The sequence below is a fragment of the Curcuma longa genome, unplaced genomic scaffold (genome assembly GCF_044706935.1).
Source record: "Curcuma longa cultivar G26 ecotype Majalengka, Jawa Barat unplaced genomic scaffold, ITB_CL_G26_1.1 contig_14734, whole genome shotgun sequence".
Lineage (NCBI taxonomy): Eukaryota > Viridiplantae > Streptophyta > Magnoliopsida > Zingiberales > Zingiberaceae > Curcuma > Curcuma longa.
The window spans coordinates 96187-108615 of record NW_027429858.1 but is presented as its reverse complement, the minus strand read 5'-3'; the positions used below and the strand labels follow the sequence as shown (position 1 = coordinate 108615).

Here is a 12429-nt window from a genome sequence, read left to right as displayed (position 1 = left end):
TATATATATATATAGAGTTCTGATGCGCCGCGCGACTTCTCGTGCGCGACGCATCCGCGACGCTGAGGTGGAGCGCGGCGACGTGGCTGGGAGCGGAAGCAGCGTGCCGACGTGGCTGGGAGCGGAAAACCCTAAAAATTGCCTTCCCTCCCCCGCTGGCCCGCGACTTCCTCTGCGCGTCCTCCCTGCGGTCCGCCATTCGGCCTGTCCCCCTCTCCCCCGTAGCTCCTCTGGACATCGCGTCCGCGACTCCCTGCGTTCCGGCCGACGCCCGTCCCCCTCTCCCGCGTTGCTGCCTCTGCGCGTCCGGCGCTCTGGCCGCCATCCATAACGTCCGGCGTACCTCATTTCTCTGCTCGCCATCGCGCCGCTCACCGTCGTGGCGCTCGCGATCCCCTCTGCGTGTCCGGGCGCTCGCGATCCCCTCTGCGTGTCCGGGGCGTAGCAGATAATATTTTGAAACATTCCCTTCGTCATGTGGAACTTAAAAATTCATGTTCTGAGAAAGAACGAATTAACATCAAAGCACCTTATTCAACGCTGCGTAGCAGATAAAAAATTTAACGCTTCGTAGCAGATACAAAATCTCCCTCAATAATCTGTTTAATTTTTATGAATCATTCACTATAAAACATTTTAAATATATTTTAGATTGAGCAAATACTTGTTGGTTTCTGCACCGTGAAAGACTGCATTTCAGGCTATGTCATATGACAAGTGATAAGGAGTGTGAAACCAAATCAGTCGACTGTTTCTTATTTAATAGTGCACTGATTCGTACACAGTCGACTGATTTTAAAAAACAGTCGAGTCAATTGTATTCTGTTTACTTCTTTTAAGTAATCAGTCGACTGACTGAACATTTCAGTCGACTGATTCGAATTAAGTCGACTGAAATGAAGATTTAGTTGAGTTGTTTGCATTCAGTCGACTGTATTATAATAACAGTCGACTGAATCTAACCACAGTCGATTGGAATTAAATCCAGTCGAGTCGTTTGCATTCTGTTTCCTTCGAAAACACAATCAGTCGGCTGTATTATAATAACAGTCAACTGATTCGAACCACAGTCGACTGGCTGCGAAGGCCAGTTGAGTCGTTTACATTCTGTTTGCTTGCCAAACACAACCAATCGACTGTGGTTCATGAATCAGTCGAGTCATTTGATGATCAGTCAACTGATGTTATTCATCAGTCGACTGAATCAAAAAACTAAATATGAACCAAAAGTAAGTTTCCATGCAATTTTTTCCCTGCTAATATAAGTGGTGCAAACCCACAAGTTTATTACTCCAAAATACTAAAATTGCATGAACCAAAAGTAAGTTTCCATCATCGAAACCATTAAATTCTCGAAAAAATTCATATAAATCGAACAATGGACTTCAAATATGTATGACATTCAAAATGGAACCATACAACGTACTTCACAACATATACAACCATACTATACAATCGCAATTAAACTCCATCTTTACTGTCTAACCAAAATACCCTAAACCATACAACCACAACCATACAACCATACTATACAAAATGGAGCTAGATACAACCATACTATACAACCAAAATGGAGCTAGATACAACCATACTGTCTAACCAAAATGGAGCTAGATACAACCATACTGTCATAGCTAGATACAACCATACAACCATACAACGTTGCAACCATAAAATGATATATTATCGAATTTGTAGCAGCACATGGAAATGTTGTGGCAGCACTTGAAAATGATATATTAGCGAATTTGTAGCAACACTTGGAAATGTTGTAGCAGCACTTGGAAATGATATATTATCGAATTTGTAGCAGCACTTGGAAATGTAGCTTTCACAACAATTAAACTCCCCATATATTGATTTCCACCATGGCTGGGATCAGGAATGTTGTAGTTTCCGCCATAACCTGCAACTATCATTTCAACAAATGAAGTAAACTATATATGTGAGACACATAACCTGGAGCAATAATTTCCGCCATAACCTGTAGCAAGAATCAGCTTAGCTCAAACTTAAGGATTGAAAGACAACAGCACTAGCAAAGAAACAAATTAGAATTTAAAAATTGAAAATTTATGTCTCACCTACATCAGTAACACAAACTGAAGTATTCTTTGATGATGAAAATAAAGCATTGAATTCTAAAGCATGTTGTTAGAACCTGCATTAAATAAAGTTAATTATTAACTGTAATTCCTCAAATATTCATCCACTATAAATGGTATAATAGCAATAGCAAAACATTATTAGTACCAGCCGTATATGGAAAGTCTTCGTCATATGTGTCAGTATCGTTGTTATTCTGATTATCTAGACTCGATCTGGCAATTGACAAATCGTATACATATGTACATTATTAGTCAGACTCATTCGAGTTTCAAATAAAATGATATAAATGCAGAATTAATCAATACATACCCTTGTTGTAAAAGTGGACAATTGCGTTTGTCATGTGACACACCTCGATTACCACATCCATGACATAGGCGGGATTTTGAGGTTGACCTTTCCTTTGATGATTTCAGTCTCTTCCCACAGCCTTTTGTTCTTATTAACGAAGGATCAATAATAACAGGATTCCTATCCAAGGATTTCTTAGTTTGACTGCCACTACCACATTTTTTACTAATATTTATCTCTTGGATTTTATTGTAGATACAATCAAATTGTTCCTCCAAGAAATTTGTTCCCTCATCAGTCAAAGATGCATCGTCAATTAATACTGATGCTTTATAGGATAACTTTGAATGCCTTGACATCAAAAATCTGTCTGGATCATCGATTAAATTTTCCTCTCCCAAAGCATACATTGCTCCAACCTTTGCATCTTGTGTCCAGCGTTTAAGTATATACTGATCAGGCAAATGAAAAATTTGGTTGATACGGAAATAAGCTAACATATGCCTGCACGGAATGCCATCAAACTCGAATTTCTTACAACTACAGGATATATAGTCTTTCTGATTGTCATGCGTCAGGACCTTCGGTTTGGAGGAAGAGCAACTTTGAAATTTCATCACATGATAAACTACAAAATCAAGTTCAAAAGATATCTGTTTCACATAATAACCATGACTCTCGCTAATTTCACTTTGAAATTCCATCCATTTATTTTTCGTGTACAACTTAACCATTTGAGTTTCCATTGGCCAGTTTGTCTTAATCCTTGGATGCTCATTTATATCAACATGGTCTGAAATTAGCTCATTGTGTCTTTGGTGTCTCAGTGCCCTATTGAAACGGGTGATAAAATCCATCAATGAGTTCTTATTTGAGATATACCTTTTGAAAAATGCATGTGAACTTTCAGATCTTTGACTAGTTGACATTCCAGCACAAAAAACTTCACTAAAATATGCTGGCACCCATTTTTGTCGCAATTGGTACATCAAAGACAACCAATCATTTTTCTCTAAGTTAGCACACGTGATAACCTCTTTCCATGATTCCTCAAATTCATCCGGAGATGTAGAATTTCTAATGGCATTCTTTATGGTTTGAAAGATGTCATGGGAAAGAGGAGCTAATTTCTCTGGGAATTTACTCATTATGTGCCATAAACAATATCGATGGATTGTCTGAGGGAAAACTTGTGCAATGGCTTTCGTCATAGCAGGATCTTGATCCGTGATGATAACTTTAGGTGCACCTTTAGGCATGGCTTCAATGAACGTGTTAAGCAGCCAAACAAAAGATTCAGTTTTCTCATCACTTAAAAACCCGCAACCAAAAAGGATTGTTTGATTATGATGGTTGACTCCTACAAATGGTGCAAAAATCAAACCATATTTGTTGGTATTATAAGTTGTATCAAATACAACTACATCACCAAATACACTGTATGCCCTCCTTGATATATGATCTGCCCAGAAACACCGACTAAATCTGTTCATTGAATCTGTCTTGTACTCATAGAAAAACCCTGAATTCTTATCTTTTTCCGATGCAAATAACTCAATTAATGTTTCAGCATCAATCCCTTTTTCTTCGTCTCTTTGCTGTTGCTCATAGTTTCTAATATCTCTTTCTGTGCAACCGACTAATTCAGGTCCTCCATACTCTATTTCGAACAATCGCATTTGTTGACATGTTGGCACATTAGCCTCTGAAAACTGTTGAGTTAATACTTTTTTGGCTTTTGAAACATGACGATGCGACCGTAGTAAATAAACCTTTGAAGGAGTCGACAGTGGATGATTATGACTTTCAACAAAATTAGTCACTATCCAATTAGATCCAGTTTGTTGCTTGACAAGTGCAATTTTGGACTTACATCCTGTTCTAGTTTCACCCATGTTTCTTTCCTTTCTATGTTGATCACCTGTTAACTTTTTATTCCGTTCATCAGTATGTCCTTGTTTAAAACATACAAATGTTTTCCAGCATACTTCATTTGTCATCCTATTTTTCTTGCTATTATTTATCCTTGCACTAAATCCTGCTTCTCGTGCATATTGGTTATACCATGAAAATGCATCCTCTAGTGATGTGAATTTCATCCCAATTTTTGGCTTTCGGTCATCTGTAACTTGGGGAATATATATATGATCATCACCATAATTTTGTTCCATTGTTGGAGAATGTGAAATTTAGATGTACTGAAGCTCTGCATTTCACCATATAGCCATAAAAATATTCTAAATCAAATTGTCATAAAATGGCTAAAGCATGATGTAAAGTTTCGACAAAATAATCGTAGTAACATTAACAATTGTATAGGTTGCTTTCCATGGTTGAAAGTTGAGACTCTAAATGGTAAACCATATTTAGATACACACGAGTAATAGAGAAAAGAGAACACGTTCCTACATACTCCATCGTCAATGAAACTGACAACAGAGAAAATCCATGTTCTAATTTTGGTAAGTCTAACAAGGGATCAAGTATTGTTATCTATCTTTCCTTCTAATGGTTCTTTTTTTTCCAAATCCATGTTCTTATTTTGGTAAGTCTAACCAAGGATTGGTGCATGCAGTAGAACATAGGTGTGGGCCAAGTAAATCATCTATGTTCAAATGGCGGTGCAATTTTGTACTTCTTAACTTTCCAAATAACCTATCAAACTGTGAACCTATTGTACTTCTTAAACAACCAAAATCGGGGAAAACTATAAATATATGTGAAGAGAATGTACTTCAAAAAACACCAAATTCGAGCATGACCTAACCTGGTGCGACGGAGTGCCGACCTGTGCGCTGATGTTTTAACACGACCTCAGGTGACGGAGGGCCCAAACGCGCAGAGGGATGGGCGGCCGCGCAGAGGGAGTCGCGGAGAAGGAACTGACAACAGAGAAAACTAAACTTGTTTGTAAAGAGCTGATTGGGGCAACATACAAGTTTGACATAAGCCTAACCTGGGGGCAACGGAGGGCCAAAATGTGGGCAGATGCTACGACGGCCGAAACTCGCAGAGTTTCAGTCGGACAGAGCCGGAAGGCCGAAACTCGGAGACGGAGTCGGGAAGAGGGAGGCGCGCCGAGGGACGGAGGGCCGGACGCGCCGAGGGTACTGTGTGCAGAGCTCCGGAAGAGGGAGGGCCGGACGCAATGTCGGTCCGGCACAGGAGAGCTCCGGAAGAGGGAGGGCCGGAAGCGCCGAGGTACTGTGCGCAGAGCTCCGGAAGAGGGAGGGCAGAGCTCCGTCGGTCCGGCAGATGAGAGCTCCGGAAGAGGGGAGGGCCGGACGCGCCGAGGTACTGTGCGCAGAGCTCCGGAAGAGGGAGAGCTCCGGAAGAGGGGAGGGCCGGACGGGCCGAGGTACTGTGCGCACAGCTCCGGAAGCGGGAGAGCTCCGGAAGAGCGAGGGCAGAGCTCCGTCGGTCACGAAGAGGAGAGGAGCGCAGCGAGACGGGAGGAGAGGAGCGCAGCGAGAGGAGTGCGGAGCGAGAGCAGCGGCGGCGAAAGCGAATATAATCAAATTTTAGGGTTGCTCCTCGCGCTGGCAGCCACGGCGGACGGGGATGCGCGATGCCAACTCAGCGTCGCGCAGGAGTCGCGCATAAGAGTCGCGCGTTCCATCAAAATTGTATATATATATATATATATATAGAGGCCCGCGAGACTCATCCCTACGCGATCCGTGCGCGACCGCCGACCCCGCTCACTTCCGCCGCCGTCGCGCCGCCGTCCAATCACCGTCGGCCATCGGACCCGGACCGTTGGATGCGCAACTCGCCGGCGCACATTCCGGCATCGGATTCCGACCGGATTACGGTCGGAATCCGGCCGGAAACAGGACAGTGCCCAACGGCCACTGTCGGTCGGAAATCAGCCGGATTCCGGCCGAATCGCGGCCGGAGACTGGCCGCGGTCGACGCGCCGGCGCCGGGCGCGTCGACCGCGGCCGGTCTCCGGCCGTGATTCGGCCGGAATCCGGCCAATTTCGCCGGAATCGGCCAACAACGGTTGACGCGCCAGCGCCGAGCGCGTCGACTGCGGCCGGTCTCCGGCCGTGATTCGGCCGAAATCCGGCCGATTTCGCCGGAATCGGCCAACAACGGTCGACGCGCCGGCGCCAGGCGCGTCGACCGCGGTCGGATTCCGGCCGAATTCAGTCGGAATCCGGCCACCAGTCCGGCGCCGGTGAGTTGCGCATCCATCGCCGCCGGTCCGATGGCCAGCGGTGGCAGGACGGGGGAGCGGCAGCGGCGAGAACGCCGACGACGCAGAGAAGCTACAGTGATTTTTTTTTATAAATGGCCTGGATTTTTCGCGATGAACGGCCGGGATCGCGTGCGCATGGGGCGCGTTTTTTCGTTCGCGCAGGATATCAAACTCGTATATATATATATATATATATATATATATATATATATATATATATATATATATATAAAATTGATATTCTATGCGTCTTAAAATATGTGACTGTGCGCAACATGGGAATCCAGAAAAATTTTGAGTGTCTAGAATAGTAAATAATATCATTTAATATATTTTTTATTTTACGGTTAAGCCATTTAAGATTTTTTTTCTTTAGGATTTAGGGGTTGAGTTATATAGTATTAAACATAAAAAAATAAAAATAAAAATTATTTTTTATTAAACATAAATAATTTTTAAAATGAAAATAAAAAAATATATTTACTGTTTCAGGATTCTTTCGGATATTTCGATTCTGATATCGCGTAAAATCATGTATTTTAAAACGCGCAGGATATCATCTCTCTCTATATATAGTAATGTGCTAATTAAGAAATTTGATATCCTGTGCGACTTATCCCGCGCGACCCGTGTGCGACACCTCCGACCCACCGCCGCTGCCGCTGCCGCTGCCGTGTGCGACGCTGGTCCTTCTTCGGCCGATCTCCGGCCTCGATTTGGTCGGAATCCGACCGCGATTTGGCAGGAATCCGACGCCCAAAACTGCCAACCGCATTTCCGGCCAAATTTGCCAAATTCCGGCCACTATCCGGAATCCGCCGCCGGACAGAGCGCCGATGAGCAGCACGTCGATCAGGCCCGAGGCAGCGGCCGGACGGCGTGGCGAGGGCGGCGGCAGCAGCGGTGGGTCAGAGATGTCGCGCACGGATCACGCGGAATACGTCGCGCAAGATATCAGTTCTTTGCTAATTAATATACCTTGATTTCACTAATGGATTATTTTGCTGATTTGATTGGATTGAACCAAGATCTTGATTCAACCATTTAAGTTGTCGGTCCGGTCTGATCTTATCGATGATATTATAAATAATTCACTTCTGATGACCTGTTTTAGTGGTTTTTCTTATCCACCAAATTGTAATAAACTTGACTGATAACATATCAAACACATACACACCAAATCATTTTAACAAAAGGTAGAATCTGATACACGGTCGGTCCTATCATCAAAGGTAAATCAGAAGTTGTAGTTAATCACTGCGGGGGAAGGCACCTCGGCTTCGCCGACGACATCTACTTCAACAAGACTATCCCACACTAACCAACTCAACCATTCCCTAGAGGCCACACACACCAAATCATCAGTTGACTATGCATGGATTGACAATCACATTATTGTACGATCTTATTTCAAATTCAGTAAGAGAGGTGTTTGTCTTCAGAATCATCGAAGCAGTTAGACATGATTATATATTTATATCAACAACAATGTTTAACCGCTAACAGAGCAGAAAGCAATATGACTTGCTACGGTTGTTTCCTCGAAAGAGCGGTTCAATCCTCACAGAGTATCTATTCTTCAGAATCTGAATCTGGCCGTAAATGAGGTTTAAAGAACTTGAGAACCTCCTCATAGACAGATTTCTTGAAATCTACTGCCTGTTCAGGAAGCACATAATGTAGTATGAGACTCAAATTCGATCATATCAACTATTGAGTGTAGTAGAACAAGAGTTGGTTTACCCACACGTTCGATAACTTGCCCCGGTGTCATCCACATCCATTCTCCGAATTCTGGCTTCTCGCTTCCATCCCCAGCGAGATTAATTTCATCTTCGTCACCTGTGAATCGAAATAGAAACCTGCACATTGATGCAGACTTAGCTATAGAGAATGAGATCATAACCAGTTTTCCTAAATGAGTGATAATGATCGCTATATGTCGCGATGAACCTTAGTGGACATTAGCTAAGACGAAACAACTTCAAAGTTGTCTCAATTTGTATGCTCTACTAGCTTTTGCAACATTTGTTGAAGCCTAAGCCTATTGTCGTTAACTACTACTTTTCGAAGGAAGAATGTCTAACAAAAAAAATGAAATGTTCAAAGAGGAAACATACATTCTACTGATAGTTGTTTGCTCTGGTAAGCGGGTTAAATTCTATTCATACAACTGCACTATTAGGAGGGGTTAAACCTTTCCTCTATACTACCTCAAACAGGTAATACACATCGTAGTGTAGACCAAAACAGAAAGAAACAGACATTCTCATCGGGGTACTAAATAAAGATGTGTGTGTTCTTTTTTCCGAATACCACATCGGTTAATCATGTGTGGTTCTGATGCCTACGTTAACAAGCCTCTCCTTTACAATTTGAAAGGTAGAAATTCATCAGGAACATTGGAATGCTTACCACTTTTGCGCTTGACCTTTCCAATCTGTTCCCCATAGTTTGTTCAGCTTTTCCTTTGCTTCTGGAAGGAAATCATAGGTTAACCAGTAAGGAACCTGCAGTCGCGGAATTGAGGCAACATATGCTCATATGCTTCTTCTAATCGAATGAAGATTAAAAAATCCAAGAGAAAAAGATAAGGCACGCTATATATCAACCAACCAATAGAACTCATCTAATGCTATTTAAATTTTAAACCACCTGTTCTTAGCTAAGATCATATGAATTAATCCCACAAAAACAAGGCTAAGATCGATATATTGCATCATTTAATAGTTTAAATTGACAATAATAACATCGCTAAGTTACATAGTATATCGTCAGCAGATTTGAACAATCAGCAGTTTATTCCATCCCAAACTAAAATGAGAAGAAATGCTAGTACAGATTGGTCACCTCGGCAAGGATCTCTGCAGATGTAACTCCTGTTTCTTCCTTCAATTCCCTGAAGGCGGCAATCCTAGCATCTTCTTCTCCCTCTATACCACCCTGAAGAAGTTCATAAAAGATTGGATAACTTCAGTGGCAAACAGAAAAACATATTGAAAATTGAAGATCCAATATCCAAGTTTTTCATGTCTGACAGTAACTGAGAAAAAATTTTAAGCATCCATTCGAAACAAACTTCTACAGACATGTGACAAACTAGAATCAGAGAAAGGTATGAATACTTCCCCTTAACCAGAAGTGTCATTTGCAATCATTCTTCGGTAATAACCCAATTTTAGGGGTATTAAGTTAAAATTTTTATTTTTATTGTCTTTACTAGAATTGTTCAGTAAAAGATAAATTTAATAATTCTCTCACAATGATTTTGTAATATTGGTTTTGGTTTTATTTAAATAAGAAAAAAAATCTATTATAAGCATTTACAATGCTCATAGTAAATTTATTATATTTAAAATACTTTAGAATATATTTAATTACGGTCATTTTGAATATTATGGTGAGTAGAATACATTAATCAATTACTTATTCTAATTTAAGCAACTATTTTACTCATAATAGTTAATTGACCTTTTATATAAACTAATGCTAATCTCTTTAGGTTGTATTTGGCTATATCTTTTAATTTGTCTATTTGATGAACTCTCTACCTCCACCAATTTATTTCATGGAAACTAGAAAAATGAAATGTTCTATAGAAGGAGAATATAACGACATCTAGGATTTATGAGGTAGGCTCTTTAATTTCCTTTCTTTCCTTATCTATCCACATCTCTTATTGGTGCACATCTCATATCGTATTATGGTCTTTTCTTCATGCCTTTGCATCTTGCTCTTTTGTTAAAATTGATCAAAATGCAAAGATATGAAAACAAGCATAACACAAGAAAAGATGTGCATTGCCAAGAGAAGAAGAGGAAGAGCCTATCTCATAAATCCTAGATGCTGATATATTCTTTTTCTCCAAAACTTTTAAGTTTATCAAATACCATAAAATAAATGGATGGAGATAGAAAGTTCACTGAATGAATACATTTGGTGAAATACAATTCTAAAGAGATTGGATTTAGCTTAAATAGAAAATTAATTAGAATAAGAGTAACAATCATTTAAACTATAATAAGTAAAACAGTTGTTTAACCTTCTATCATAATTAAATATTATAAAAAAAACAAAGAAAACATAGATATTCAAAGATCATATATCTCAAATCATTTAATCAATTAATTAAATAATTGACATAAATTACCTTTTATACAACAACAACCAAATCTTATCCCACTAAGTCATCATTTATATTTAAATAAATTTTAATCTATTTTATTATTATTATTAATCAAGTGTTTTTTGATCTTCCTCTTCATCTAATGTATGTATTTATTATAGTTTTAAATCAGGTCTAACCTAAATTACCTTTTATAGGGAACTAATTTCAAAAAATGATCATTTAAACTAACTTATACTCCTAAACTTCTGATCATTCAAGTTTAATTCCTTGATGGAAAACAATTCTTAATCACAAGAACTAAACTTCCATTCTGTGTTTGAAGAAATTGGAAAAGGACTTTGTTTCGCCTAGTGTTTAGCTGATTTAGCCCCATGCTTTGATTATGCTCGATGTTATCTCATCCTAATCTACAAGATTAGAAGTATTGAAACAACAAATCCAAAGTTTCTCCTCAGAAACATCCAAAATAGAGAATCAAATTCCCACTTCTTACTCATTATCATCAAATTCTTCGCACTAAGACACCAAAACAAAGGAATTTAGATGAATCTAATGGAAACAATACGGTACACGCCGCTGCGGTAAATGAATCCACCTTTACTTCAAGCAATCAGGCACAAAATGGCAGAATGAAATGGAGGCGGAGCAATCCACAGATGAAGTTCAGTCTTTATCACATCAAACTCGTTTATTATTTCAACAAGGAAATTAATGACAAGTACAGCAAGGCGATTACACTCACCTGAGGCATCTGCCAAACGCCGGGGACATCGAGCCTTGAAGCCGAAAAAATCTTAAAGCACGAAACCATCCATCAGACGAACGCTCGAGAGACGAGGAACCGACACGAAGTGCCACGAACCTTGTTATCGGGATTGACGAGGCAGATCCCCACGTTCCTTCGGTAGCCCGGGGGAGAACTTTCCATGGAGGCAGCCACGAGGGGGCGCGGCTTTGGCGGAGGAGAACGCGAAGTAGAGGAACGCTGGAGGATCGGACGGAGAGGGAAGGGGCTTGTGATAAGGCGGGGCGGCGGGGCGGCGGGGCGGAGACGACCATGGCTGCGCATAGCTCGTTATAAAAATCACGATCGGAATTTGCTAATTAGGAGGACGGTTTTGCCCCTGCCCTTGGAACAATTTTTGAAATTGCCTCAGTTTATCTATTTATGGAAAATCCTATCAAAGTTTTAAAATCTACAAAATATCTTTCACAAATTTTAAATTACAAAAATATTTATAAAACTATTAAAAAAAATTAAACTTCAGTTATTAACAAATTTTAAAATTATTAAGAGGATGTCTCTTATTACTCTTTTCGTTAAAGGACACTCTTTTACAAAATATATTAAAATAACTCTTTATTATATTTTTATCTCAAAAATATTTTTATTTTATAGCTGTTAAAATATATACGGGCATAGGAACAATTTAATTATTATCATAATTATTATAACTTATTTTATGTTGTTGTTATAGATTAGAGTCGTTAATTTAGATTAGGTCTGTCAGATTGGTCCGTCTCGTCAAACAATTTAAATAGATTGAATTGAAATTTTATCAACTTATTTTAAGATGAATTCAAATATATCGACCCACCTAGGTCTGTAATCCGCGTGGATTGATCTCGATTGAATTTTTTTTTAATTTAAAATTAAAGTAAAAAATTTAATAAATTAGTGGATGTCACCCGTCTA

At 40.0% G+C, this 12429-nt stretch overlaps 2 protein-coding genes across 3 annotated transcripts; both read right to left on the bottom strand.

Moving 5' to 3' along the window:
• Positions 1-2212: 2212 nt before the first annotated feature.
• Positions 2213-4571, bottom strand: LOC141816161 (protein FAR1-RELATED SEQUENCE 5-like). Its single transcript, XM_074703993.1, has 2 exons — positions 2419-4571; positions 2213-2321 (listed from the first exon to the last, which is right to left on the bottom strand). Exons 1-2 carry the CDS (start codon positions 4569-4571, stop codon positions 2213-2215), a joined length of 2262 nt encoding a protein of 753 aa, XP_074560094.1.
• Positions 4572-7984: 3413 nt separating this feature from the next.
• Positions 7985-11745, bottom strand: LOC141816168 (nudix hydrolase 26, chloroplastic-like). Of its 2 annotated transcripts, none has more exons than XM_074704001.1 (6): positions 11596-11745; positions 11476-11526; positions 9455-9547; positions 9020-9114; positions 8348-8466; positions 7985-8263 (listed from the first exon to the last, which is right to left on the bottom strand). In XM_074704001.1, exons 1-6 carry the CDS (start codon positions 11659-11661, stop codon positions 8235-8237), a joined length of 453 nt encoding a protein of 150 aa, XP_074560102.1. In that variant the 5' UTR covers positions 11662-11745; the 3' UTR covers positions 7985-8234. The 2 variants fall into 2 exon arrangements, with proteins under 2 accessions (XP_074560102.1, XP_074560103.1); XM_074704002.1 differs by having other exon boundaries at positions 8352-8466; positions 11596-11706.
• Positions 11746-12429: the final 684 nt, after the last annotated feature.